This window comes from Oncorhynchus gorbuscha, linkage group LG20, assembly GCF_021184085.1.
Source record: "Oncorhynchus gorbuscha isolate QuinsamMale2020 ecotype Even-year linkage group LG20, OgorEven_v1.0, whole genome shotgun sequence".
NCBI classification, from domain to species: Eukaryota; Metazoa; Chordata; class Actinopteri; order Salmoniformes; family Salmonidae; genus Oncorhynchus; species Oncorhynchus gorbuscha.
In genome coordinates this window covers 30,890,310-30,915,309 of record NC_060192.1, presented here as the reverse complement: position 1 = coordinate 30,915,309, position 25,000 = coordinate 30,890,310, and the positions used below count along the sequence as shown (strand labels likewise).

The 25,000-nt window shown below is 43.3% G+C and overlaps 1 protein-coding gene across 9 annotated transcripts in view; it reads left to right on the top strand.

The window, feature by feature from the left end:
• The window catches only part of LOC124007448 (dachshund homolog 2-like), a 297,240-nt gene that overhangs the window by 153,167 nt on the left and 119,073 nt on the right, over window positions 1-25,000 (top strand). For 6 of the 9 annotated variants that reach the window (XM_046318021.1, XM_046318017.1, XM_046318015.1 and 3 more), the window contains exon 3: window positions 11,068-11,220. In XM_046318021.1, the coding sequence (XP_046173977.1) occupies window positions 11,068-11,220 (153 nt within the window). The remainder of the gene's footprint in view (window positions 1-11,067; window positions 11,221-25,000) is intronic. The other 3 variants (XM_046318018.1, XM_046318016.1, XM_046318019.1) reach the window with 1 other exon arrangement.

Below are 25,000 nucleotides of genomic sequence, written 5' to 3'. Positions count from 1 at the left end.
CACAGTTAAATACAGTATACCCTAACCCCACAGTTAAATACAGTATACCCTAACCCCACTCAGTTAAATACAGTGTACCCTAACCCCACAGTTAAATACAGTATACCCTAACCCCACAGTTAAATACAGTATACCCTAACCCCACAGTTAAATACAGTATACCCTAACCCCACAGTTAAATACAGTATACCCTAACCCCACAGTTAAATACAGTATACCCTAACCCCACAGTTAAATACAGTATACCCTATAACCCCACAGTTAAATACAGTATACCCTAACCCCACAGTTAAATACAGTATACCCTAACCCCACAGTTAAATACAGTATACCCTAACCCCACAGTTAAATACAGTATACCCTAACCCCACAGTTAAATACAGTATACCCTAACCCCACAGTTAAATATAGTATACCATAACCACACAGATAAATGCAGTATACCCTAACCCCACAGTTAAATACAGTATACCCTAACCCCACAGTTAAATACAGTATACCCTAACCCCACAGTTAAATACAGTATACCCTAACCCCACAGTTAAATACAGTATACCCTATAACCCCACTCAGTTAAATACAGTATACCCTAACCCCACAGTTAAATACAGTATACCCTATAACCCCACTCAGTTAAATACAGTATACCCTAACCCCACAGTTAAATACAGTATACCCTAACCCCACAGTTAAATACAGTATACCCTAACCCCACAGTTAAATACAGTATACCCTAACCCCACAGTTAAATACAGTATACCCTAACCCCACAGTTAAATACAGTATACCCTAACCCCACTCAGTTAAATACAGTATACCCTAACCCCACAGTTAAATACAGTATACCCTAACCCCACAGTTAAATACAGTATACCCTAACCCCACAGTTAAATACAGTATACCCTAACCCCACTCAGTTAAATACAGTATACCCTAACCCCACAGTTAAATACAGTATACCCTAACCCCACAGTTAAATACAGTATACCCTAACCCCACAGTTAAATACAGTATACCCTATAACCCCACAGTTAAATACAGTATACCCTAACCCCACAGTTAAATACAGTATACCCTAACCCAACAGTTAAATACAGTATACCCTACAGTTAAATACAGTATACCCTAACCCCAAAGTTAAATACAGTATACCCTACAGTTAAATAGAGTATACCCTAACCCCACAGTTAAATACAGTATACCCTAACCCCACAGTTAAATAGAGTATACCCTAACCCCACTCAGTTAAATACAGTATACCCTAACCCCACAGTTAAATACAGTATACCCTAACCCCACTCAGTTAAATATAGTATACCATAACCACACATATAAATGCAGTATACCCTAACCCCACAGTTAAATACAGTATACCCTAACCCCACTCAGTTAAATACAGTATACCCTAACCCCACAGTTAAATACAGTATACCCTAACCCCACTCAGTTAAATATAGTATACCATAACCACACAGTTAAATACAGTATACCCTAACCCCACAGTTAAATACAGTATACCCTAACCCCACAGTTAAATACAGTATACCCTAACCCCACAGTTAAATACAGTATACCCTAACCCCACAGTTATATACAGTATACCCTAACCCCACAGTTAAATACAGTATACCCTAACCCCACAGTTAAATACAGTATACCCTAACCCCACAGTTAAATACAGTATACCCTAACCACACAGATAAATGCAGTATACCCTAACCCCACAGTTAAATACAGTATACCCTAACCCCACAGTTAAATACAGTATACCCTAACCCCACAGTTAAATACAGTATACCCTAACCCCACAGTTAAATACAGTATACCCTAACCCCACAGTTAAATATAGTATACCATAACCACACAGATAAATGCAGTATACCCTAACCCCACAGTTAAATACAGTATACCCTAACCCCACAGTTAAATACAGTATACCCTAACCCCACAGTTAAATACAGTATACCCTAACCCCACAGTTAAATACAGTATACCCTAACCCCACAGTTAAATATAGTATACCATAACCATACAGATAAATGCAGTATACCCTAACCCCACAGTTAAATACAGTATACCCTAACCCCACAGTTAAATACAGTATACCCTAACCCCACAGTTAAATATAGTATACCATAACCACACAGATAAATGCAGTATACCCTAACCCCACAGTTAAATACAGTATACCCTAACCCCACTCAGTTAAATACAGTATACCCTAACCCCACAGTTAAATACAGTATACCCTAACCCCACTCAGTTAAATATAGTATACCATAACCACACAGATAAATGCAGTATACCCTAACCCCACAGTTAAATACAGTATACCCTAACCCCACAGTTAAATACAGTATACCATAACCCCACAGTTAAATACAGTATACCCTAACCCCACAGTTAAATACAGTATACCCTAACCCCACAGTTAAATACAGTATACCCTAACCCCACAGTTAAATACAGTATACCCTAACCCCACAGTTAAATACAGTATACCCTAACCCCACTCAGTTAAATACAGTGTACCCTAACCCCACAGTTAAATACAGTATACCCTAACCCCACAGTTAAATACAGTATACCCTAACCCCACAGTTAAATACAGTATACCCTAACCCCACAGTTAAATACAGTATACCCTAACCCCACAGTTAAATACAGTATACCCTAACCCCACAGTTAAATACAGTATACCCTAACCCCACAGTTAAATACAGTATACCCTAACCCCACAGTTAAATACAGTATACCCTAACCCCACAGTTAAATACAGTATACCCTAACCCCACAGTTAAATACAGTATACCCTAACTCCACAGTTAAATATAGTATACCATAACCACACAGATAAATGCAGTATACCCTAACCCCACAGTTAAATACAGTATACCCTAACCCCACAGTTAAATACAGTATACCCTAACCCCACAGTTAAATACAGTATACCCTAACCCCACAGTTAAATACAGTATACCCTATAACCCCACTCAGTTAAATACAGTATACCCTAACCCCACAGTTAAATACAGTATACCCTAACCCCACAGTTAAATGCAGTATACCCTAACCCCACAGTTAAATACAGTATACCCTAACCCCACTCAGTTAAATACAGTATACCCTAACCCCACAGTTAAATACAGTATACCCTAACCCCACAGTTAAATACAGTATACCCTAACCCCACAGTTAAATACAGTATACCCTATAACCCCACAGTTAAATACAGTATACCCTAACCCCACAGTTAAATACAGTATACCCTAACCCAACAGTTAAATACAGTATACCCTACAGTTAAATACAGTATACCCTAACCCCAAAGTTAAATACAGTATACCCTACAGTTAAATAGAGTATACCCTAACCCCACAGTTAAATACAGTATACCCTAACCCCACAGTTAAATAGAGTATACCCTAACCCCACTCAGTTAAATATAGTATACCATAACCACACAGATAAATGCAGTATACCATAACCACACAGATAAATGCAGTATACCCTAACCCCACAGTTAAATACAGTATACCCTAACCCCACGCTGTTAAATACAGTATACCCTATAACCCCACAGTTAAATACAGTATACCCTAACCCCACAGTTAAATACAGTATACCCTAACCCCACAGTTAAATACAGTATACCCTATAACCCCACGTCCTTCTCGCAATCTCAGTTTACTTCAAAACATTGAATAGGGAAGTTATTTTTACTGTGTTGAGAATCAAAGGCGGAGTCTGTGGGCCTCACTTCAACCCCACTGCTCTCTGTCTCTTCCTCACGTCCCTTTTCCTGGCATGTTATTCTCCTCGCTGAGAAGGACAAACGTAAAATGCAATAATGCATCCGGCAGAGAGTTGAGGATCCACTCAAGTGTCCATATTGTCCATATACTACATATGGACATCGCTGCTTCACACACTGACTCTATCTATGTGACTGGTTCATCCAGTACTTTAGACAGTACCCGGCCCACCGTGGTATAGGCTCCATGATGATAACCATGCATTATAATGACAGGAGGAGATAGACACAAGGTTCTGTGTAAAGGTAAAATGCCTGCATACATTCATACTCCGTCTTCCTCCAGTGGCCATGTCTGTTGCACAATCAACACCCAAACTGACGACCAAATTCTAGCGTCTTTATTAAAACGTCTCCAGTTAACCACCTTCGGTTAAACAGACACCATTTTGGACCGGGCCTGACAACAGCCAATAAGAGTGAATGTACAGGAGGAATTCAGGCTGTATCTGGCCTGTGTCTGACCCCACAGAGACCACAAAGAGCTTCTGTAACCTGCCCAGGGTAACAGGCTGGGACTCCGCCCCAGATCATCCCAGCCAGGTTAACGATTAGACGCAAGAATGGCCCCTCCAAGTCTGACGTGAAGAGAAAGGGAGGATGGATGGCTCCAGTCCGATGTGCCTGACTGCCCTACGCTCATCTGGCAGGGCTGACACTGAGAGCCAGGGGTCCTCTATATCTCAGGAGCTCTATTAAAGGCAAACAAGAAGATATCTGTTTGTCCACCCCTGGAAAAAGCCGCTCCCCTTTCATCCGCAGGCTCCCATTTCCGTGGGTCGTGACTTTACTCAAACATCAATTACTGTTACGTGTCCTGTTTGATCTCACAGGCTCGTCTTTAATGTCAAATCGGGAGGGGGAAATGTGAAAAGACAATGCAACGATTGTGTGTGTTGTTTCTCTATCTTGCTGTTTTATGTTATCAATGTGGTCTGTTAGACAGTGGATGTTGATTGCCTCTCTCTCATGTCAGTCAGAGCTTCTATAATCTTGCCTGTGGTCAGTGTTTGGGGTAACGCATTCGTAGTGTTACGTAATCAGATTACTTTTATGAGCAACGGAGTAAAGTAACGATTTATATAATCAGATGACTTTTATAAGTAACGGATTGGGTAATATTATTATAGTTAATTTGTCAACTAACACTTCTGATCTCGGCTTGTTCCAGTTCTCGAGGTAACGGAGAGAGGCTGTTTGGAGACAGCTGCTGTCCATAGTAATGTATAGAGGGCACATTACTTTTTCATGAAAGTAACACAAAGTAATAGAACACGTTACTTTTGTGAAACGTAACAAGTCTAGGTCCAAAAGGCATCTTAACAGCTTCTACCTCCAAGCCATAAGACAGCTGAACAGCTTCTACCCCCAAGCCATAAGACAGCTGAACAGCTTCTACCTCCAAGCCATAAGACAGCTGAACAGCTTCTACCTCCAAGCCATAAGACAGCTGAACAGCTTCTACCCCCAAGCCATAAGACAGCTGAACAGCTTCTACCTCCAAGCCATAAGACAGCTGAACAGCTTCTACCTCCAAGCCATAAGACAGCTGAACAGCTTCTACCTCCAAGCCATAAGACAGCTGAACAGCTTCTACCTCCAAGCCATAAGACAGCTGAACAGCTTCTACCCCCAAGCCATAAGACAGCTGAACAGCTTCTACCCCCAAGCCATAAGACAGCTGAACAGCTTCTACCTCCAAGCCATAAGACAGCTGAACAGCTTCTACCCCCAAGCCATAAGACAGCTGAACAGCTTCTACCCCCAAGCCATAAGACAGCTGAACAGCATGGCTACCCGGACTATTTACATTGTCCCTCCTTTTTGTTGTTGCTGCTGCTACTCTGTTATTATCTATGCATAGTCACTTAATAACTCTCTACATGAGGTAATATCTCCAATTACCTTGACTAACCTGTACCCCCACACATTGACTCTGTACCGGTACCCCCTGTATATAACCTTGTTAGTGTTATTTTAATTTGATTTTGTAAATATTTTTCTAAAAAACACACTGTTGCATTCGGTGTGTTTGAATATGGAAAATATAACTGTTTCATGTAACTAATCCCAACACTGTTGTATATCATGAGAAAATCTGAAATACTTTTTCACCTGTAAAACACTGTCATCTCTGAAACACTGTCATCTCTGGAACACTGTCATCTCTGAAACACTGTCATCTCTGAAACATTGTCATCTCTGAAACACTGTCATCTCTGGAACACTGTCATCTCTGGAACACTGTCATCTCTGAAACACTGTCATCTCTGAAACACTGTCATCTCTGAAACACTGTCATCTCTGGAACACTGTCATCTCTGAAACACTGTCATCTCTGGAACACTGTCATCTCTGGAACACTGTCATCTCTGAAACACTGTCATCTCTGGAACACTGTCATCTCTGAAACACTGTCATCTCTGAAACACTGTCATCTCTGGAACACTGTCATCTCTGGAACACTGTCATCTCTGGAACACTGTCATCTCTGAAACACTGTCATCTCTGAAAGACTGTCATCTCTGGAACACTGTCATCTCTGGAATACTGTCATCTCTGGAACACTGTCATCTCTGAAACACTGTCATCTCTGGAACACTGTCATCTCTGGAACACTGTCATCTCTGGAACACTGTCATCTCGGGAACACTGTCATCTCTAGAACACTGTCATCTCTGAAACACTGTCATCTCTGGAACACTGTCATCTCTAGAACACTGTCATCTCTGGAACACTGTCATCTCTGAAACACTGTCATCTCTGGAACACTGTCATCTCTGAAACACTGTCATCTCTGGAATACTGTCATCTCTGAAACACTGTCATCTCTGAAACACTGTCATCTCTGAAACACTGTCACCTCTGAAACACTGTCATCTCTGGAACACTATCATCTCTGAAACACTGTCATCTCTGGAACACTGTCATCTCTGAAACACTGTCATCTCTGAAACACTGTCATCTCTGGAACACTGTCATCTCTGGAACACTGTCATCTCTGAAACACTGTCATCTCTGGAACACTGTCATCTCTGGAACACTGTCATCTCTGAAACACTGTCATCTCTGGAACACTGTCATCTCTAGAACACTGTCATCTCTGAAACACTGTCATCTCTGGAACACTGTCATCTCTAGAACACTGTCATCTCTGGAATACTGTCATCTCTAGAACACTGTCATCTCTGGAACACTGTCATCTCTGGAACACTGTCATCTCTAGAACACTGTCATCTCTGGAACACTGTCATCTCTGGAACACTGTCATCTATGGAACACTGTCATCTCTGAAATACTGTCATCTCTGAAACATTGTCATCTCTGAAACACTGTCATCTCTGGAACACTGTCATCTCTGAAATACTGTCATCTCTGGAACACTGTCATCTCTGAAACACTGTCATCTCTGGAACACTGTCATCTCTGAAACACTGTAGTCTCTGGAATACTGTCATCTCTGAAACACTGTCATCTCTGAAACACTGTCACCTCTGAAACACTGTCATCTCTGGAACACTATCATCTCTGAAACACTGTCATCTCTGGAACACTGTCATCCCTGGAACACTGTCATCTCTGAAACACTGTCATCTCTGGAACACTGTCATCTCTAGAACACTGTCATCTCTGGAACATTGTCATCTCTGACACACTGTCATCTCTGGAACACTGTCATCTCTGAAACACTGTCATCTCTGGAACACTGTCATCTCTGAAACACTGTCATCTCTGAAACACTGTCATCTCTGAAACACTGTCATCTCTGGAACACTGTCATCTCTGGAACACTGTCATCTCTGAAACACTGTCATCTCTGAAAGACTGTCATCTCTGGAACACTGTCATCTCTGAAACACTGTCATCTCTGGAACACTGTCATCTCTAGAACACTGTCATCTCTGAAACACTGTCATCTCTGGAACACTGTCATCTCTAGAACACTGTCATCTCTGGAATACTGTCATCTCTAGAACACTGTCATCTCTAGAACACTGTCATCTCTGAAACACTGTCATCTCTGGAACACTGTCATCTCTAGAACACTGTCATCTAATGGAACACTGTCATCTCTGGAACACTGTCATCTCTGGAACACTGTCATCTCTGAAACACTGTCATCTCTGAAACACTGTCATCTCTAGAACACTGTCATCTCTGGAATACTGTCATCTCTGGAACACTGTCATCTCTGGAACACTGTCATCTCTGAAACACTGTCATCTCTGGAACACTGTCATCTCTGAAACACTGTCATCTCTGAAACACTGTCATCTCTGGAACACTGTCATCTCTGGAACACTGTCATCTCTGAAACACTGTCATCTCTGGAACACTGTCATCTCTGGAACACTGTCATCTCTAGAACACTGTCATCTCTGGAACACTGTCATCTCTGGAACACTGTCATCTATGGAACACTGTCATCTCTGAAATACTGTCATCTCTGAAACATTGTCATCTCTGAAACACTGTCATCTCTGGAACACTGTCATCTCTGAAACACTGTCATCTCTGGAACACTGTCATCTCTGAAACACTGTCATCTCTGGAACACTGTCATCTCTGAAACACTGTAGTCTCTGGAATACTGTCATCTCTGAAACACTGTCATCTCTGAAACACTGTCACCTCTGAAACACTGTCATCTCTGGAACACTATCATCTCTGAAACACTGTCATCTCTGGAACACTGTCATCCCTGGAACACTGTCATCTCTGAAACACTGTCATCTCTGGAACACTGTCATCTCTGAAACACTGTCATCTCTAGAACACTGTCATCTCTGGAACATTGTCATCTCTGACACACTGTCATCTCTGGAACACTGTCATCTCTGAAACACTGTCATCTCTGGAACACTGTCATCTCTGAAACACTGTCATCTCTGAAACACTGTCATCTCTGGAACACTGTCATCTCTGGAACACTGCCATCTCTGGAACACTGTCACCCTCTCAGAACGAGCTTTCCCTTTGCACTGACTGACCCTAAACAGGCTATGTTTCCACAATAGGACTCCTCACAGGCCAGAGAAGAACACTCTCTCTTACTCTCCCTTTAAGAGATGGAGAAAGTTTCAGTGTCCCAATATGTAAATGAACCTGTCCTCATTGAAAATTAGCTGACAGTGAGCAAAAACTGTGATGAAAGATCACAGAGACACAGACAAGAGATTTTAGTTAATTTACAGTGAGGACCAATAAGATAAGATATGTGTTCTTTTCATTACATCTGCTTTCTGACAGAACAAGCAGAGTGTTGTAACCTAGCTACCGTAGCCTAGCTACCATAGTTTGGCTTGCAAATTCATCATGTTCATGTACTTAATCCAGGGGCGCAACTTTGGTTTTAGAAGTGTGGGGGGACATTTTTTTATCCAATTGGATAAACACTCAAAACAGTCTACTGGACCGCTCGGAGGCGCCCGCATGGCCCTAAAGCACACCATTACATTGTTTTGTATCACATTCCAATGATAAAACTGGGGGGGGGTGAAAATGGAATTTCAGAATGTGGGGGGGGACATGTCACCCCTGTCCCCAGTGAAAGTTACGCCCCTGAAATAATCTATATGAATATTACTTGCTAAGTTTACATACGTACATTTAAGAAGGGATTTTAAATTAACGTAGCATTAAATTGGAATTTGCAGTTTCGTATAAATCAATTTAATGTATGCTAACCAGTAATCCTCGGTGACTATAGTGGGCTAGAAGCATTACAAGATCATATGATCAGATATGGGAATGTTTCCTAGCTCTCCCAAACCTTCTAGATCTGTCATCTCTATACAGTCATTTGCGTCAGGAGAAATTTCAAGCATGCATGTATTTTCTCCCAAGCGCATTCTCAAATCCCACCAAAAATAAAGCTGGCTGTACGGATGTTTATGCCAAGCTTTTAGGGCATTAGCAGGGTTGACGTGGTGCTCCCTCCATGCTACTGCAGCTGTTCCCCCTCCCCCCCCTCCCCTCTCCCCGGCCACACGTCCACAGCTAATTCAGAGGTTTGAGTTTCCTCTTCAAGCTGCTGCAGCTGTGCCTCTGACAAGTCTGTGGGATTAGGCAACAAAATGAACTCATAATCAAATGAATCAATCATCATGACATTTTGTTTAAATATAGCTATTGAAAACATTTTGCCTGTTTCCTCAGGCAGGCTTAGAAGAGAGGGGCCCGGGATGCATAAAAATAGGCTTGTTTTTTTTATATAAATGTAAGAACGGAGATTAATTTGTCCTAACCCCGCTCCCCTGCCCTCTCCTCTCCCACTCTATCTGTGCCTGTCTATATTTTTTTCAACTTAGAATCATTTGCTGGTTTATTTGGCTTTACTGTGTGTAGTGGAATTGATAAACATTGGCCGATGAGAGCGGCACGTTTCATTTTCCTCTCTTCCCTCCACAGGAGTGACTGAAGTGTTCATGTTCACAGAAACAAAATTAAATGATCAATTAATGAACATCTTTTTCTTCTTGACGCACCATACATACCGTTGGAGGCGATTCAGTTCACGAATTAGATCAAGGTGACACATAGTGTGTGAACCTGGGAGAAAAGAAAAAAAGATGATTTGTAAAGAAATTTAGATCACGGCAAAGCAAGGAGGCAAGGCATCGTTATTTAATGAATTACTTAATGTGTCCTTCCGTCGTCTTATTGAATTAATTATGGGCCTAATTGGACAGAGTGATGATGGCTTCCGGGGCTGTGGAGCCCTTGATGAGCTGAAGGTAGCTGGGTTTCTTAGAGAGTCTGGAAAAGAGGGCTCTCCCTACCCTCCCTACCACCACCACCAGGGACCCTCCCTACCACCACCACCAGTGGCCCATCTCCCCTCAGCTCAGCTCAGCTCAGCTCAGCTCAGCTCAGCTCAGCTCAGCTCAGCTCAGCTCAGCTCAGCTCAGCTTGGGTGGGTGGGGTCAGGGGAGGCCTGAGGCCAGCTAGAGCCTCACTCTGGCTCCTCTATAGAAATATCTCTGAAGACCAAGTACACATGCTTAGACTGAGAGGAACTGAAATGAAAAAAGCATGACACATCATCCAAGTTGTGTTCTACTCCAAATAGCTTTAGATATCTTTATTACAGGGCTATGAACATCTGTCCAGCTCAGTAGCTGCAGCTTCTCAGCTTATTTCTTTGTAGGGCATATAGATATCTAAGCTTTATCAAAATGCAAATAAGCTTGTGTGTTGTCTTTAGATGTGTGTATTTTTCCTTGCTGTGTATGCTTGTGATTTGTGTACAGTATTTATGTGTTGTCCTGCAGGGCTGACGGCTGCAGCGATGGCCGAGGCGATGAAGCTGCAGAAGATGAAGCTGATGGCCATGAACAGCCTGCACGGAGCCGGCAGCCAGAACGGTACCGAGTCGGAGAACGACGAGCTCAACTCCAACACAGGTTAGACATCCATACTTGATTGTTTATCACAGCTAACTACTGAGGCACAGTGAACAGGAAAGTATAACAGTATACATAAAAAAGACCCTTAAAATAAAGATCATTCACATAATTATTATGACTGCCAACTTACATGAAAATATTGATTTCATAGCCCCCGAACCATGACAGATGTGTCTGTTCAAATCTACAGCCAGTATTTAACAGCCCACGCATGTGTCTACTAGCTAGGAGGAGAGGTGGCTAGAAACTGCAGAACGTTTTGTCTCCTTGTAAATGTCTCTCTCTGTCCATGTCTCTCTGTCCGTGTCTCTCTGTCCATGTCTCTCTGTCCGTGTCTCTCTGTCCATGTCTCTCTGTCCATGTCTCTCTGTCCGTGTCTCTCTGTCCGTGTCTCTCTGTCCGTGACTCTCTGTCCATGTCTCTCTGTCCGTGTCTCTCTGTCCGTGGTTGCTCAGCTCCACTATGGGTAATTGATTCTGGCCCACGCATTGCTTTCTCTTTAGCCTTATTTTATTGAGGCTTCGGACGTTCTTAATGTCTGCAAGCTGACTGTGCATTTAGATGGAGGTGATGGCAGTGTGTGTGACTAACAGTACGTGTGGCAGTGGGCTGGTTAACAGAGGCGCCGCCACAGACACAGAGAGCCTTCTCTATACAGCCCAGAGCCACACAGACACAGAGAGCCTTCTCTATACCACCCAGAGCCACACAGACACAGAGAGCCTTCTCTATACCACCCAGAGCCACACAGACACAGAGAGCCTTCTCTATACAGCCCAGAGCAACACATACACAGAGAGCCTTCTCTACACCACCCAGAGCCACACAGACACAGAGAGCCTTCTCTATACCACCCAGAGCCACACAGACACAGAGAGCCTTCTCTACACCACCCAGAGTCACACAGACACAGAGAGCCTTCTCTATACCACCCAGAGCCACACAGACACAGAGAGCCTTCTCTATACAGCCCAGAGCCACCAGACGGTAGGCAATTAAGATCACAGTTATGAAAACTTGCGCGCCGTAGTTTAAAAGTGCTAAAACAATGACCATCATAACTGAATTCTGCCGTCATTATGCACGTTGTCCATGTTCCTGATCAAATGAAGCCCTGTAGCAATATCTGTGTAAATGATTACTAGTTAAATCTGCTCCAGTACATTGTAACGAGACATGGGACTGGGTGAGAATGACAGAGCTGGATGGAGAGGAGAGGGTGTGTCAAGTAGACAGGGTTTGGCTTGGTGTCTGTGAGTCCACAGTCTGTCACAGCCCTTCTAATGTACTCCTCCCTGACACCAGCACTACAGAGAGCTGGCCATGTCACACCACTGACGATGATGATGATGATGACTATAATCATTACAGAGAGAGAGAGAGGCAGCAGGCTTTGCTGGAGGGTCTGTCCAGCTGATGCCATGCAAGTGGGCCTCGATTCGCACTAACACACAAGTCATCCACAATTCAGCAGGCTACTCTTTCCCCCAAAATGGAGAAGCCAGTGAGTTAGCCCTCCTGTAGAAAGCATTTGAAGGGACCAGCTTCACTGAGACCTGGGGGCCTATAACCTAAAGACTGGAAACAGTTCAACCACTGTGTTTTGGAAATTACATCTAACCCCCCCCCCCACACACACACACACACGCACACACACACACGCACGCACGCACGCACGCACGCACGCACGCACGCACGCACACACACACACACACACACACACACACACACACACACACACACACACACACACACACACACACACACACACACACACACACACACACACACACACACACACACACACACACACACACACCACCAAGAGCCAGAGCTGTAGGAGCAGAAACCTGAGAGAGATGCAGGAGACGAAGGAGAAGGAGGAGGGGGTATGCTTCATCTCATTAACATCGTTCAAACCCTCAAAAGAGATGGTAGAACGGTGGTGTGCTTTCTGGCTGGTCTCGCAGTTTGTTATCGGGGTGTATGGTGGTGGGACGGGGATGTTGGAATCTGATCTAGAGAAATCACGTCGCGTAAGTTAAACAGGCGGCTTCAGAAGATATCCCTCCGACTTTAACCCTTTGCGTTCTCTCTTTCGCGGCCAAGACTCTGATCCCGAGACGACAGCCGCCTGATGTCTGCTTTTTCTCTCTTTCCTTTTTTCTTTTAATTTCATTTCCTGTTTCTTCCTCGTTCTTGCGTTCCCGGGGGCTGTTTGGTCCCTCTCTGATGGCAAGCTGCTTCTTTGGAGAACATCAAACAGCTAATCTGCATCTTCCCCTCCGTGTGGGATGGGCTGTGAGACACCTTCAGCTATCTGCACACATCAGTTAGCGGAGATAGGGGGAGACTTGATTTCAATCTCTTTCCCCTTAGACAGCGACCCCAGCCGCCAACCCTCCTTTCAAGACAAAAAAGTCATACATTTAGAAAGCATCTCTCACCACAGACCACAGAGAACTGCCTAATCAGTTGACCAGTTTGGCTTACCACAATCTGACTTTGGGGAGTCTCCTAAAGTGCACAGCAGAAGTTGGTTGTCAGCTCCTGGAGACTGTTTGAAAGGGTGTTTCTCATGGTTTTACAGCTGAAAAGCAGCTAAGAGGCACAGGGGCTCCTGTGAATTGGTGTCTTTAAATATAAATATGCCTCTGAACTCTTGTTAACAAGGAAGAAGGAAGAGAATACTGAAGGGAGAACATGTGTTTCTGGTCGGGCGGCAGGAGAAGAATAGCCGAGCAAAACAGAGGCTCATTGGTCTAATGGAGTCAGGGATAATGTCAGAGAAAATCACCATCACAAATGACATCAGAGAACAACTGATATATTTTCCTTTGTGACTGACAAGTTAAAAGAGAAAGAGAAATCCCTTGCATCATTTAAACTGGCCCTGGAATCTGTTAGGCACGTGATTTGCAGAGGTAGCAAAAAACAAGTGTGAGTGTAGAGAGAGAGAGAGAGAGAGAGAGAGAGAGAGAGAGAGAGAGAGAGAGAGAGAGAGAGAGAGAGAGAGAGAGAGAGAGAGATGTTGTTGATGCATTGAGAGAGAGAGAGAGAGAGAGAGAGAGAGAGAGAGAGAGAGAGAGAGAGAGAGAGAGAGAGAGAGAGAGAGAGAGAGAGAGAGAGAGATGTTGATGCATAGAGAGAGAGAGAGAGTTTGAGTTTTTATAAAACCTTTATTTTTTACTCAAGTGTTAACATAAATAATGACACACTGCCTTTTCAGAAATGAAACAACAAATGTAATTCCTAAAACAAAAATAAATACATAACATATACATTCAACTTATTTCATCAGCAAAAAATTATTTCCCCTCCTCTACAAAACAAAGCGCTCTTTCGTAGGCCCACTTCTCCTCAAATAATAGGAAATCTTTTACAGCTGAAAATAACTCAAAATCGACTTTTATTCTTGCTTTCACTAATCCTTTAAAAACACATCTTACATCCTTCCCATATTCCGTTTCTATCTTATGTTTCCTACTCAGAAAAATTGACATCTTAGCTTGTCCCAAAATAAAATGTAACATTTGACATTTTCTTTTCTGTTGTTTACTATATTGAAACCCCAAAATAAAAACAGTGTTATTGAAAAACTCCCCTACAGCTTTAAACAAAGATTCCAGCATTTCCAATAGAGGTTTTATCCTCTCACACTCCATAAAACAGTGAAAAATGGTTTCTCTTTTTTACCAAAAGGACATCCATCTCTAAAATCTGAATTAATAACAGATACAAAAGCATTAACTGCAATGATGATGCCATGTAAAACCCTCCATTGCATATCACCAGTACCCTTTTGTAACGGAGGTTTGTACAGTGCTCTCCATGCTGGCTTTACCTTGTCATCAATGCCCAATTTTACCCTCCATGGAGTGTCTTTTCTATTTTTCAATTTATCTTTATTCAACACCTTGACACACCCCCTATACAAGTCCTTCCCATTCACCTCATCCAAACCCACCTCCTCCAACCCTCTCAAATCCAGCAATAACGCCTTTCTTTCTGACTCTGGGATATTTGGTGTAATCCCTAGTCTTGGAAATAAGACGTCTTCATCTTGTACCTTCTTCTTGTGTCTACTAAGCCCCATTCACCCCATTCTTCCGCTGACAGAGCCTTCCTGCAGCTCCCCAGCATTTGTCCGACAATCCTTTCCGACCTCATCCCCAAATGTTCTGCCACCCGTCTTCCATCCATTAAGGCGGGCCCAGCCATGGCCATTAACTGTCTTAGGGTGATGATTTTCCCCTTCACCAGAATCTTGGAGAAATGTGGAACAGCTGCAGTTGTACAATCCAGTCTTGCCCCATACACCAGAGGTTATTATTATTATTATTATAGGTTCCTCCAACAGCCAATGCACTGACTCCGCTGAAGTTCGTCTGGACACCTTCATTATGCTCCACACTCTGAGAAGTCCTCTGTAAAACGGAGGTACTCCCTCCCTAGAAATCTGGCTACTATCAACCAGAAATAAAGCCTTCTTTAAACTTAATCCTCCAACCCGCTGTAATACAAGACCTACCACCCCTCTCCACACCACATTTTCCGGTCCATAAAGCAACCTTTGAATAAACTGAAACCGGAAAGCAGCAGCCCTACTAGCAAGATGTACAAGACCTTGTCCCCCCCTCCTCTTTTGACAAATACAAAACACTTTGTGGAACCCAGTGATATTTATCCCAAAAGAAATCCACAATAATTGCCTGTATCTTAGCCAGAAGGCCAGATGGTGGTTCTAAAACTGACAACCGATGCCACAGTGCAGATGCAATCACATTGTTAACTATAATAGTGTGCCCCCTATATGACATACGAGATAATAACCAACGCCATCTCCTCATCCTCCCTTCCACCATTTCAACCACCCCACTCCAATTTTTTTCCATAGTCCCCTCATCTCCTAGGTACACTCAAAGATATTTAAAACCTCCCTTACACCATTCTAGCCCCCCTGGCAAAGCCATGATCCCTCCAGACCATTCTCCAATCTGTAACGCACAACTCTTTTCCCAATTTACCTTTGCAGAGGATATTCCCCTAAAACAATCAACCATTAGACTCAAGCTATCCACCTCCGCTTGATTTTTCACTAACACAACTACATCATCAGCATAGGCTGAGAGACGAATAGGAGGAATATCCTCTGAAAAGTGCACCCCTGTAATGCGACTTCTAATGCTATTTAGTAGTGGCTCTATAGCAATGGCATATAACATTCCTGACAAAGAACATCCCTGCCTAATACCTCTACACACTTTAAAAGGAGCACTCAAACCACCGTTAACTTTCAATACACTTTCAATGTCACCATATATCACCTTTATCATGGCAATAAAACCAGAGCTGATCCCAAACGCCTCAAACGTGTGCCATATATATTGATGTTCAACTCGGTCAAATGCCTTTTCCTGATCAATTGAAATTAGACCAGCATCCAACCCAATAGCCCTAGAGACGTCCAAAAAATCACGAATCAGAGAAATGTTATCCCCTATCTGCCTGCCAGGAACACAGTAGGACTGATCCGTATGTATGATTTGCCCCATCACCTCCCTCAGCCTGTTGGACAAAGCCTTTGACAATATCTTATAATCAGTGCACAATAAAGCCACCGGCCTCCAGTTCTTCACCTCCCTCGGGTCACCCTTTTTGGGCAGTAGGGTGAGGACAGCCCTTCTGCAGCTTATTGGTAGTAACCCTCCGGTTAAACTATCATTAACTACTTCTAACCATTAACTACTTCTAACCATTAACTACTTCTAACCAATCCTCTCCCAACATAGCCCAAAAATAAAAAAAAGTAAACGGGAAGCCCATCAATGCCTGGTGCCCTTCCATTTTCCATGCCTTTTAATGCAGTGTATAAATCCTGCAAAGACAATGGTTGCTCAAGCTCAACCTGAGCTTCTGCAGCCACCTTTGGGAGCCCATCAAAGAGCTGCTGTGTCACTGTTTTATCCTCTTTGTACTCACACTTGTAGAGCTCAGCATAGAACTCTACTGCCCTCTTTCTAATTTCACTAGGGCTAGTGAGCTCTTGTCCAACAGCTGATTTCAGACAATGAATAATTTTTCTTTGTCCATTCTTTTTCTCTAAACCAAAGAAAAATTTGGATGAGGCATCCATTTCAGATATTCCCTGAAACTTACTTCTCACCAATGCCCCCTGTGCTCTGATACCCAGCAGGTCTGACAATGCAGCTTTTCTCCTCTTGAGGGCCTGAGTATGGCCTCGATCTCATGTGGTCTCAACCAACGTCATGAGTTCCACTATTTCAATCTCTAGGGCTTTCATTGATCTGGTGATATCTTTGGTGACATTCCTCATGTATTGATTACAAAATTGTTGAATCTGGATTTTCCCTTTATCCCACCAATGTTGAATGGATACAAAACTGGCCTTTTGAGACCTCCACCTCTCCCAGAAAAAAACTAAAACAGTTCCTGAAGTGAGCATCACTCAATAAAGTTATATTAAAATGCCAGTATGGGCTTTTGGGTTTTACATTGTTAATGAACAACACCTTTGTTATTAAACAATGATCAGAAAATCCCACTGGGGTTATCACACGTGATTTACAGACCTGAGATTGATGCTCAAAAACATAAAACCTAAAACCTATCTAACCTGTCCATAGAGATGATGTTCTCTCTCACATGCGCCCAGGTGTACTGCCTTGTTCCTCCATGTTGACTCCGCCAAATATCACACAGTTCATGTGTTACAATGAGGCGTTTTAAAAAAGTCCTTGAGGCTATATGAGGTTCTTGGTGATTTCTATCTAAATCGCTAACTGTGCAGTTAAAATCCCCAGCAATAAATAAATAATCTTCTTTGTTACATTTCTCAATGGTATTTGATAATGTCTCTAAAAAACATACCCTCTCAACTGTCACCACTGGGGCATATACATTTATCAGACACATAGTGATGTTTTCATACCTTGCTCTAACTTTTAATAACCTCCCCTCAACTACCTCTTCAACCTCATATGACAAAGGCAAAAACCCTTTTGAGAACAAGATAACCACACCCCCACTTTTTGAGTTTTTATGACTACACACCACTGTCCGCCCCCCACTCCTGTTGCCACATAACTTCATTTTCCAAATTACTATGCGTTTCTTGTAGAAAATTTATGTCACTTCCCTTTCCCCTAATTAACTCATACACCATGGCTCTTTTTTAACATCTCTTGCCCCATTTACGTTTAAAGAAGAAATCTTAAAACTGCTCATGGATAAAAAAAATATACAGAGGAAGATACAGCCACCACATCTCTTTACAGAGTTAAAACTGCAACTGAACTCTTTCATTTTCTTTAGAATTTACATCACTTATCACTCTCGTGACCACTTTCTTGAGTCTAGCAATTTCAGGGCTTTTCAAAATTCCCCCTGTAATTTTTGACATCAGAAACTTTGCTGATTCAATAAATAATTCACGTTCAGGGAAAAAATCAGTTACATTGTAATCCTGCATATATTTCTTCCCTTTTGTCAACTTCAGAAATTGACTTATCTTCTCGATCCCATACCTCCCTTCCACCCCATTTATATCACTATATTGTTGTGACGCGTCAGATGACTCACTCTCGCTATCCTCCCCAGACGAAAACTCCACCATCTCTACAACTTGTTCATCTTCAACTGATTTATCAAACTCTACCTTTCTCTTAGAATTAGACCCTTCACCACCCCTTAAATTCTTCCTTTTACTCCTCGGTATTTTGAAAACATCCGCTTCCTTTTCCGTTATTTCAATCTCCTCTTGACCTGCAATTTCATTTTCCAGCACCACCTCAGCGACGGCAGTTGCAATCTCACCTACTGTTTCCCCTCCCTCTTTGTTCTGATCTACCACAATTGCCCCCGTATCCACACTGCGTTCCTCTCCTACTTTTCCAACCACATCTGCCCACCTTCTCTCTTCCCCTGCAACCTTAGCATGTTCATCCCTTCGCGGTGGTGCGTTAGTTGCACCAGCACTAGAGCTACTACCAGGCTCAGCGCGCTCATTCTCGGGACAACTACGCACCAAATGCCCCTCTCTTCCACAGCCAAAGCATGTCATTGATTCAGTAGATGCATAGAAGACATAATCAAATCCATCAATCTTAAAACTGAACGCTAAATTCAGTTCATCTCCTTTTTAAAAATCATATGCACTTGTCTCCTATGAGACACGACACGTTTCAACAACGGAGATTTGCATCCAAAAAGAACCTTCTTTATTGTAGATACGATTTGACCATGGCGAGATAACTCTCGCTCTAACACTTCATCTCTAACAAATGGTGGCACGTTAGAAAGTATAACTTTCTTCGCCGGATTCATAAGCGGAAATACCGGCGTCTGTGTCTCCCGCAACACAACACCCCTCTCAACTATCTTATTCACCTTTTCAATTGAATCTAAGAAAATCACTACAACGCTATTCATCCTTGAGGCTGATTTGATGCTATCATACCCAATGATAGCACCCACAGCCAAGCTACATTCTTCCACTGAACACCCTGCCGCAGCAAGAAATCTTTACTCTATGCCTCCGACTAAGTTTTTCAAACTCTCCATTTACACGAGTGGCCATAACAACCAGCCCCACCCGCTGGTTGTGCCCTCGCGAAAAACCAACCTCAAAGATCCCACCACCCCTATACGTGCTTAGTGATAGTTAACCTCTTGCTCCTACCTGACACGCAGGCGTCCCATCTAGACATCTGGAAATACAAATGCACTACGCTAAATGCTAATAGTACTAGTTAAAACTCAAACGTTCATTAAAATACACATGCAGGGTATTGAATTAAAGCTACACTTGTAATGCAACTTTAGGTATTAGTAAACATTAATAAGTGATCAAATTGATCACGAGGCGAAGTATATTCTTTAGCTGTCCGTCTGGAAATAATGTCCGGGTAAATCTCAACCAAAATATCCGGTCGGAGGCTTGAACAAATGGCTTGTCTCTTCTTCGTTTGACCAAGAAACAAAGCCTAGGCAAATGACAAGACTGTTGACATCGTGTGGAAGCTGTAGGTATTGCAACCTCAGCCCCATTTATTGTGGTTCGCCTTTATCAATGGGTTGAAGTGGCGGATGGATATATATTTCCATTTTCAGTGATCAGATTTTCCTGCGCTTTTCGATGAAACGCACGTTCTGTTATAGTCACAGCCGTGATTTAACCAGTTTTATAAACGTCTGAGTGTTTTCTATCCACACATACTAATCATATGCATATACTATATTCCTGGCATGAGCAGCAGGGCGCTGAAATGTTGCGCGATTTTTAACAGAATGTTCGAAAAAGTACGGGGTAGGAGTAACAGGTTAAACAAGACCCTTAAAACAACTAAACTAATCAATATATATATATATATATATATATATATATATATATATATATACATACCAAAACCCAATAGAGTGAAAAGAAATTCCAGTCTCTCATCTCTCTATCTCTCCTCTCTATCTCTGCTCTATCTCTCACCTCTCTATCTCTCACCTCTCTGTCTCTCACCTCTCTATCTCCCCCCTCTTTCTCTGCTCTATCTCTCACCTCTCTGTCTCTCACCTCTCTATCTCTTTACTCTCTATCTCTTACCTCTATGTCGCTTTCCTCTCTATCTTTCACCTCTCTATCTCTCACCTCTGTCCCTCTCCTCTCTATCTCTCTCATCTCTCAATGTCTCTCATCTCTCTATCTCTCACTGCTCTATCTCTCAATGTCTCTCATCTCTCTCTATCTCTCTCATGTCTCAATCTCTCACTGCCCTATATCTCTATCTCTCACATCTCTCTATCTCTCTCTCTCATCTCTCTAATTACCACTCCTCTCTATCTCTCTATATCTCACTGCTCTATCTCTCTCATCTCTCTAACTCTTTCATCTCTCTTTTGCTCTATCTCTCATTTCTCTATCTCTCACCTCTCTATCTCTTTACTCTCTATCTCTCACTGCACTCTCTCTCTCTATCTCTCACTTCTCTATCTTTCACCTCTATCTCTCATCTCTCTATATCTCACCTTACTATCTCTCACCTCTATCTCTCTACTCTCTGACATTACAAATGTCATATTATGTATATATACAGTGTTGTAACGATGTACAAATGGTTAATGTACAAAAGGGAAAATAAATAAGTATAAATATTGGTTGTATTTATAATGGTGCTTGTTCTTCACTGGTTGACCTTTTCTTGTAGCAACAGGTTACACATCTTGCTGCTGTGATGGCAGCTCAATTTCCACCTCATTTTGTGGTCAGTGTGCACATAGCCTGTCTTCTCTTGAGAGCCAGGTCTGCCTACGGCGGCCTTTCTCAATAGCAAGGCTATGCTCACTGAGTCTGTACATAGTCAAATCTTTCCTTAAGTTTGGGTCAGTCACAGTGGCCAGGTATTCTGCCACTGTGTACTTTCTGTTTAGGGCCAAATAGCATTCTAGTTTGCTCTCTTTCAAATGTGTCAAGTAATTATCTTTTTGTTTTCTCATGATTTGGTTGTGTTCCTGTCCTGGGGCTCTGTGGGGTGTGTTTGTGTTTGTGAACAGAGCCCCAGGACCAGCTTGCTTTAGGGGACTCTTCTCCAGGTTCATCTCTCTGTAGGGGATGGCTTTGTTTTGAAAGGTTTGGGAATCGCTTCCTTTTAGGTGGTTGTAGAATTTAACAGCTCTTTTCTGGATTTTGATAATTAGTGGGTATCGGCCTAATTCTGATCTGCATGCATTATTTGGTGTTCTACATTGTACACAGAGGATATTTTTGCAGAACTCTGCATGCAGAGTCTCAATTTGGTGTTTGTCCCATTTTGTGAATTCTTGGTTGGTGAGCAGACCCCAGACCTCACAACCATAAAGGGCAATGGGTTCTACAACTGATTCAAGTATTTTTTTAGCCAGATCCTAATTGGTATGTTGAATTTTATGTTCCTTTTGATGGCTCTCTCACTGCTATATCTCTCATATTTCCATCTCTCACTGCTCTATATCTCTATCTCTCTATCTCTCACTGCTCTATCTCTTTCATATCTCTATCTCTCACTGCTCGATCTCTCTCTCTCTCAATCTCTCTCACTCCATCTCTCACTGCTCTATATCTCTATCTCTCTCTCTCAATTATCTATTTCTCTCGTCTTTCATATCTCTCTATCTCCCTTGTCTCTCATCTCTCTCTCTCGTCTCTCTATCTCAATCCTCTCTCTCAATCTCTCTCTCTCCATCTCTCACTGCTCTATATCTCTATCTCTCTTGCATCTCATCTCTCTAATATCTCTATCTATCTATCTATCTATCTATCTATCTATCTATCTATCTCTCTCTGTCTCTCTATCTCTCTCTGTCGTCTCTCTATCTCTCTCATCTCTCTATCTCTCTCGTCACTCTCTCTCGTCTCTCTATCTCTCTCATCACTCTCTCTCTCTCTCGTCTCTCTATCTCTCTCTCGTCTCTATATCTCTCTCATCTCTCTATCTCTCTCTCTCGTCTCTCTATCTCTCTCTATCTCTCTCTATTACTCTCTCTCGTCTCTCTATCTCTCACCTCTCTTTTAATTTTCTCCTCTTTTAAAGCCCTGTGTCTTTGTTGGGAAAGTGTCACTCTTGCTTAGACTGATTGGCCTGTTTGATAACAGCCCCTTCCTGTCTCACTGCCATGTTTCAAAAACACAAGAAGAATGGAAGAGAGAGTTAGACTTCCTTTTCTCTTCTCTTGTCTCCCTCCCTCCCTCTCCCCCTCCCCCTCCCTCCCTCCCTCCCTCCCTCCCTCCCTCCCTCCCTCCCTCCCTCCCTCCCTCCCTCCCTCCCTCCCTCCCTCCCTCCCTCCCTCCCTCCCTCCCTCCCTCCCTCCCTCCCTCCCTCCTTCCACCCAGCTGTAACAAGAGACACCCCTTTTCCCTTTATCTGACTGAGGGACAGTGTCATTGGATAGCCCTGAGCAGTTTGTTTTGTGTCCAGGATTGACCAGCGTGGCGAGTGTGAGGGTGATCTCAGCTGGTCTCGTGGGCTGGGGTCATCTTACTCTGCTGCTTCTCTTGTCTTTGTTCCTCTTGTTGCTTCGTGTGGACACCTTCTTCTCTCTTGAACAGCAGGGTCATTGTTGCAAACAATGTACCACCTTTTTGTTCTTTATGAAGGTTCATTTGCCGGAAGACATTTCTCACAACTCTAAGTCTGTAATGAGATCATTTGTGACATTTTCAATCACATCAAAAGTTTTTTTTTTTTAAACAAATGTGTACACAAACATTTTCTGCACATGGGAGTTTCCCCCCCCCATGTGTTTGAGTATACTGATACTGATGACGGTGATGTGACTACTCTATGGATAAGACCCTCTGTCCTGTTGAGTCTGAGCTCTCAGCTCAATGCTGCCCCTTGTGGGAACATAAGGAACGGCAGCTAGACCACAGACAATACTGAAATATGAGACCCCTCACTGAATGTAGACAGGACATTCTGTTTTGTGTTTTGTTAAAAGTTCACTCTTTCTCATTATCATATTTATTATGAGAATGGATAATACCATTATCGTCAGCCAGGTATAGGTACAGTAACCCTGTTCAAGGTGGGCCTGTGTTTGACATGACTAGTATCTCTATCTCTGGAACAGAAGAGCAGGCTATATTTATGGATCAGAGAAGTGGCTGAAGCTCCCCTGATCTGTTCTGTCTCTTTTTCCTGCTGACGGCTCAGAAAATGTTCAATCCCTTTGTCCTCCAGCTGAAATATCCTCCCAGTTCCACCCATCAGGAATTAATGTCCCATAAATCATGTCCCTAAGAGAGACAGGAGCTCCACACTGACCACTCACACTGAGGCTGCCTGCTGCACGGAACACTCTGGAACACACACAATACCAGACCAGAGGATGAATACAGAAATGCACTATGACGTGTGCACAGATGCAAACACAAAGGTTCCCACTCCACATGGGTGTAACATAGCTAATCACATTGACAGAACCCCCTGTCATACACACTAGATACATGTCTCTCCCATGTCTCTCCCACGTCTCTCCCACGTCTCTCCCACGTCTCTCCCACGTCTCTCCCACGTCACTCCCACGTCACTCCCACGTCACTCCCACGTCTCTCCCACGTCACTCCCATGTCTCTCCCATGTCCCTCCCACGTCACTCCCACGTCTCTCCCATGTCTCTCCCATGTCACTCCCATGTCTCTCCCACGTCTCTCCCATGTCTCTCCCATGTCTCTCCCACGTCTCTCCCACGTCACTCCCACGTCACTCCCACGTCTCTCCCATGTCACTCCCATGTCTCTCCCATGTCTCTCCCATGTCACTCCCATGTCTCTCCCATGTCTCTCCCATGTCACTCCCACATCTCTCCCATGTCTCTCCCATGTCACTCCCATGTCTCTCCCATGTCTCTCCCATGTCACTCCCATGTCACTCCCATGTCTCTCCCATGTCTCTCCCATGTCACTCCCATGTCTCTCCCATGTCTCTCCCACGTCTCTCCCACGTCTCTCCCACGTCTCTCCCACGTCTCTCCCACGTCTCTCCCACGTCACTCCCACGTCTCTCCCATGTCTCTCCCATGTCACTCCCATGTCACTCCCACGTCTCTCCCACGTCACTCCCACGTCTCTCACACGTCTCTCCCACGTCTCTCCCACGTCTCTCCCACGTCACTCCCACGTCTCTCCCACGTCTCTCCCACGTCTCTCCCACGTCTCTCCCATGTCTCTCCCATGTCTCTCCCATGTCTCTCGCATGTCTCTCCCACGTCACTCCCACGTCACTCCCAC